We start from the raw sequence: 6000 nt of genomic DNA, 5'->3' as shown, positions 1-6000 counted from the left end.
CCTAGTTTCTTCGTCACTGTTTTTAGGCTTCCTCCATTCCTGAGAGCATGTCCAATTCTATCCATATTATACTTCGTGATGTCAGCTGTCTTACGCTTGTTGATTAACTTCGAAAGTTCTGCCAGTTCTATTCTAGCTGTAGGGTTAGAGGCTTTCATACATTGGCGTTTCTTGATCAGATCTTTCGTCTCCTGTGATAGTTTACTGGTATCTTGCCTAACGGAGTTGCCACCGACTTCCATTGCACACTCCTTAATGATGCCCACAAGATTGTCGTTCATTGCTTCAACACTAACTTCCTCTTCCTGAGTTAAAGCCGAGTACCTGTTCTGTAGCTTGATCTGGAATTCCTCTAGTTTCCCTCTTACCGCTAACTCATTGATCGGCTTCTTATGTACCAGTTTCTTCCGTTCCCTTCTCAGGTCTAGGCTTATTCGAGTTCCTACCATCCTGTGGTCACTGCAGCGCACCTTGCCGAGCACGTCCACATCTTGTATGATGCCAGGGTTAGCGCAGAGTATGAAGTCTATTTCATTTCTAGTCTCGTCGTTCGGGCTACTCCACGTCCGTGTCTGTATGTAGACAGAAAACTCCGCATACGTGGGCCGATCCCAAGGGTAGTGAAATGCTTGGCCGACCCACGGCGGAGGCAAAGCAGGCGTTAAGCACTCCCCATGCACGTGGGCCGATCCAGAAGAGAATGCAATACCGGGACGACCCACGGCGGAGGTGAAGCAGGCGTTAAGCACTTCTCCAATGTTGGCCGATCCCGAAGATTGTGCAATACCGGGCCGACTGGCGGCGGAAGTCTCTGGATCGTTTTGCTGTCTCGGATTCGTTTAACTAAATTGTTGTGCGAGGTTAAAGGGCCTCGTTTTTGTCACATCTTCACTGTCGAAGAAGTTAAAAGAAAAACAAAATTACCCTGGTAATGAAAGGCAATTACAGTAGAGCATGAAAACACGAAAGTCAGTATTCGAATACAGGGGGAGCCCATTCGTTGCTTCGTTCTTATTTTTTTTACTTCTCGCTTAATTTCTGATAATAACGATAATTACCAGCTACCCGATGACGAAATATTTAGTTTTTTCTGTAACATGAAATGCAGGTTGGCTAACGATTTGTCTTCTTTTTCTTCCTCCTCTTCTTTTTTACTGCTTCTACAATCTCCGGTAAACCTTGCCGTTCCCTGTACACAGAACACCATTTAGGCGTGATTGCACTCGCCGACAAAATTGTATACTTTGAGTAAAGGGATTCTTTCTCTCTGTTTCCTATATATCGATACATCCTCTAGATTTCGCTGTCTTGTTTAGGATGTCTCTTTATTTATCAGGATGTTTATATTGTTCGTGACTATTTATTTTTTGCATTCCTCTTTTTCGCAAGGTTCTCACTTCAGATATAGTCACCACAACGCAGCCGTCTTACTGAAAATTTTGCAGATATAAGCAATGATGCAAACTGAGCTTGCCAGTGTACATGTGTTGCAGCTAACATACAAACTACCGCAACGTTTGTTCTTTACGCATCAAGAAAAAAAGAAAGCAATCGAGTTATCAGTTGATGCATTTCGCTGAATGATACGTGGTCCCCTTAAGCGTTAGTAGTGGTTGACTCACGCATTTTAGCGTATGAGTGCTTGTTTCGATTAAGTGGCGCTCAAAGTTCTTTTTGAAGTGCAGCTCTGCGACAGTTCTTGTCCTTCGCACATCGGCGAAACCTCGGTGCTGTCATCTTCTCTCTCCCGCTGTCGCAACACGTGTGCTCCGTTATCCACCTTGTCGTCATCAAGCTGCAGAGAAGGGCAGTGACGTCAGAATAGCTTTTCGTGATAGGGTTTCTGAATTACCGACTAACCACTCAAAAGAAATGTTTATCTGTTAAGAGCTCTCTTTCAGAAACGTAAGAGATGAACACTTGTTCTGTACTGCTTCTACTGAGTGACCTTATGTAAGTTCTGCTGTGTTGAGAAGAAGGAATCACAATACAGAGTTTGTTAAGAGCAACGTCATCACCTCAGCAGCAAATGTTTAAGCTGGATTTGCGGAAACCTGGGTAAATTAAAAAAATAATATGAAGCAACAAATTATAACTGAGAAATTCAGGAAGAACGTATTATATCTCATATGTATAACATGCCTATATCTATTTGAATATTTCGAAATATTATCCTTCTGGTAATTAGAAATGAATTTGCAAATTGTTGTGACACGACGACAGCTCGACTACGCCCATGACAGCGCGACGACGAAGGCAGCAGAACTAGAATAACATTAGGACATTGGGACAAAGACCACGTGACGACGATGAAATGACATTGGCTGTACACTTGCGCTTGTTTTTTGTTAGTTTGCTCCACAAAGGCCACACACTCCACCGACCATTCCATTTAAAATCGTGAAGATCATAAGCAGTGTGGGAGTCGGTTTCAGCAAGTCTCTTGCGTCAGGTCGAAACCGTGCGTCTAAAAAAGCAACGCGTAGTGGACGGACAAGCCTCGCAAGCTGTTTAAAATTTTACTTATTCATTACCTGACTTCAAATCTAAAACCTGTTATTACGTACTGAAAGTTCCAATTAGGTTGTTTTTATTGCGGAGGGTCCGGCGCAATTATTTGATCCGCGAATTACTCATACTGTGCTGAATGCAAAAGAGCCTGCATGATTGCAAGCCCAAGAATTCTGACATCAGCGGTCCCAGAAGTGATAAAAACCTTGTTTTTTATTCACACGCAGAGTAGCCCATGTGTGAGCGAAGCTTTCCTGCGTTAAGCACAAAATTATATGGCGTACGTAAAGACTGAATAATAAAGGTTATGGGAGGCTGGTTGCTTTATTATCATACTCTTGTTAATATTGCTCATTGTTAGTGTACCACGTAAAATAATCATCTGTCATGCGCGACGCCATGAAGTAGGGTGTTATTTTTTCTTCGTATCTTTTTCGACTTGAAATATCTTTACTATCCCCAAGAGGAGGTCACTTGCACAAGCCTCTTATAATGATCGAACGTTTTAGCGTCATCGCTTATATGCTTTTCACCGTAGTGCCCACGCTGATTAGTTTGGCATTGTTGCGCATAAAAAAAAAAACACTGCTCGATTATGCATGTATCATGTGCACCGATCGCTCCCTTATAGCACCACGCCAGATAAAATGGGAGCTACATTTAGTCTTTCGTTTGGCATTCAGAGAGGCACAGCTTGGCGGTACGCTTGTCGATCTGAGCAGCAGCGCTCGCGTTTAAGAGCTCACTCAGTCGTACAAGCAATAGCTATCAAACGTAAACCATTGAACAACACGAATTATGAGGCCTACCAGTGTGGAAACGTTTTTTGCAGAAGTTCTGTGCTTGGGCGGTTATGACATTCCCGCCTTCGATACGGCGTGCCCAGAAATTGTGCGAAGAGAATCGATGTCCAGCCTATTTGACCACGTCGGAACGCGTTCGCCTTCATAGAGACTTGAAGCACAGGAGCCCCGGCCATCTACGGGTGCGGCAAGCTCGAGCAGTGCCGGGGAGTGTCCGGCGCCGCCAGTACGCAGGTCATTGCTTTACGCTAGTGCCCACACACTCTCTCCAAAACAAGGGGTCTCACTACAAATAGGGAGCGAGCAGAATTTATTTCCAAATATACGTTTATTTGCATTCAAAATTAAGTCATAGAAGTGTGTGGATCCATAGCCACATGACAAGTAGAGGCTTCGTGGCAAAATAGGCGTACCAATTCAACGGCAAGACGGAGTCACATAGCAATAAAAAATATATATTTGGACTGCCTGTGAAAACAACACTGGCTCAGGTTTGTCACTTGAACTGAAATCTTAGAAATATACGCTAAATTAGTGAAAATCGTAATTTGTATTTTTGTCAAACATCTCAACTATCCTTATAATGCAATGGATGGATGAATGAATGGATGCTATGAGCGTCCCCTTTGGAACAGGGCGGTGGATTGCACCACTAAGCTATTGTTATTATATTGCCTAATGTCCCACCTATGTTAAATGAGAAAAGAAAAAGGAAAGAAAAAAAATGGCTGTGGCTTAGGTAAGGTTAAGCCCAGGATGCGAAGCATACTAGCCTTTATTTTAGTTGTTGAACCACTGTTTAGCCTGGTGAACTGCTGTTGCTTGGCTATATTTGGTTCGGCTAGACGAAGAAACAACTCATGCATTACTTCTTCGCCTTCAAGAGTGGAACGCGACAGCGTTCCCGTCGACCCGCCAAGGGGTGTAAGACAATGGGCTACAGGGCAGCGACTACGCGCCCCGCATTGGACGCGGTGAGCGTCGAGCAAAGCAGCGTTCGGCGCGGCAACGAAATGTGCGCCTGAGCAAGAGACGCACGCCTTAGAAACAGCGCGTTTCTAAGGCAACACCGCATTCACTAGAGGCGCTTTTGTACCGCTTTGAAGCGTTGTACTCGTGGCTCAGTGGTAGCGTCTCCGTCCCACACTCCGGAGACCCTGGTTCGATTCCCACCCAGCCCGTCTTGCAAGAGTTGAGCCAAAGCCACTTCTCCTCTGTCGTGACGTCACGGTGTCACGTGATTTCATGGTCACCGCCGCGCCTGAGGAGCTGGGTTGAGCCCTCGTAATATGCTTCGCATAAAAAAGAGAGAAAAAGCTACGATGAATTCCCATAACCAAACTGTCTGAGCCCTTATTGTGAACATTATTCTTGCGCGCCTCCGTTGTTTGTCGTTTTCTTACTTTTCTTCCATCAATCATCCAATCGCATCTTACAGATCTGTACTGCGGCCATGTATACTTGCCTGTACTCTCGCTGAACCCAAGGTCGCGAAAGATGTCAGTGATTCCTAAATCGACCGCTGGGCAGATACCTTGACATTCTAATAAAACATGCTCCATCGTTTCTCTGGGTTTACCGCAGCAAGCACACGCTTTTTGTTCCTACTGATATCTGGCTATATAAGTGCGCGTTCTAAGGCGTCCTGATGTCACTTCGAAAAGTATTGAGTTTCCCTTTCATTTATCATCAGTTTCTTTCCTGATTTCGTTTTTTTCTCTTACGTTGTTACTCAAAGCAGGCTTCTTTTCCATTGCCGCCACCCAAGAGATTATTTCAGGCTGTATGATTTTGCCTGTGACGTTCTTTATTGCCATATTGCTCACAGTACAGGCCGCATTACCTTGCTGGTAAGCTTAATTGTTAAATTTCCACTGTGAATCGATGCATTTCCTGTAGAAATGCCTGAACATCCCAGCCCATTTACTTTCTTCCATATTGCTTAGTCGCTCTTCATAATGACTTTCACCGTGAGCTTCTCTCACTTCAAAACTTGTTCAGCACATATCACCCTGCACAACCTCATTTGTAGTCTTCCCGTGAGTGCTAAATGCAGGACGTCCCACTGACGTATGGTCGCCACCGAGTTCTCATTGTATCCCCGATTTCAAGCAAACAACCGAATTTCCAAAGCAAGTCCTGGTACCATCACACCTTTCCAAATACCCCGGAGTACCTCGTACCTACTGTATCACCATAGCGTTCTCTGCTTCATAATGGCCGCATTTCTCTTAGCCTTTGCTGTTATTGTTTTTTCCTGTGTTGCCATTTATTGCCTTCGTTTATTCGTAAACAAAGTTATTTATATTTTTTTACGCGCGGTATTTGCTGGCCCTGCATTGACACTGTCTTTTCAATGTCATCGCTGAATATCATTACACCTGATTCTTAACGCTAAATTTTGCCATCGCATCCACGATGCGGCGGAAGCAAGCGCCATATTGAGATGTTGCAAGAAGCCGGGCGCCCCGCGCTGTGAACTCCAAGATTTGCGCACGCCAGTGCGCGCAAACGGCGATGCCGTGGCCGGTATACGGTTGGCGAAAACGCCTGGAAAAGGGGTTTGTTTGAGTTTCCGGCTAGCAGAATTGTTTTCTCGTATATTCAAGCTATAATCCGATGCTATTATGTCTCTAGGTTGTGTGTAAGTCACACTTTACAATTTTTCTGAAGAATTTTACTTTGA

At 44.5% G+C, this 6000-nt stretch overlaps 1 protein-coding gene across 3 annotated transcripts in view; it reads right to left on the bottom strand.

Moving 5' to 3' along the window:
- Positions 1–1176: 1176 nt before the first annotated feature.
- LOC135903244 (sodium/iodide cotransporter-like) overlaps positions 1177–6000 on the bottom strand; it is an 85749-nt gene continuing 80925 nt past the window's right edge. For all 3 annotated transcript variants that reach the window (XM_065433662.1, XM_070533665.1, XM_070533664.1), the window contains one exon: positions 1177–1795. In XM_065433662.1, the coding sequence (XP_065289734.1) occupies positions 1652–1795 (144 nt within the window). In that variant the 3' untranslated portion in view covers positions 1177–1651. The remainder of the gene's footprint in view (positions 1796–6000) is intronic.

This window comes from Dermacentor albipictus, chromosome 2 (assembly GCF_038994185.2).
Source record: "Dermacentor albipictus isolate Rhodes 1998 colony chromosome 2, USDA_Dalb.pri_finalv2, whole genome shotgun sequence".
In the NCBI taxonomy this organism is placed as follows: domain Eukaryota; kingdom Metazoa; phylum Arthropoda; class Arachnida; order Ixodida; family Ixodidae; genus Dermacentor; species Dermacentor albipictus.
This window is presented reverse-complemented; position numbering and strand designations above follow the sequence as displayed.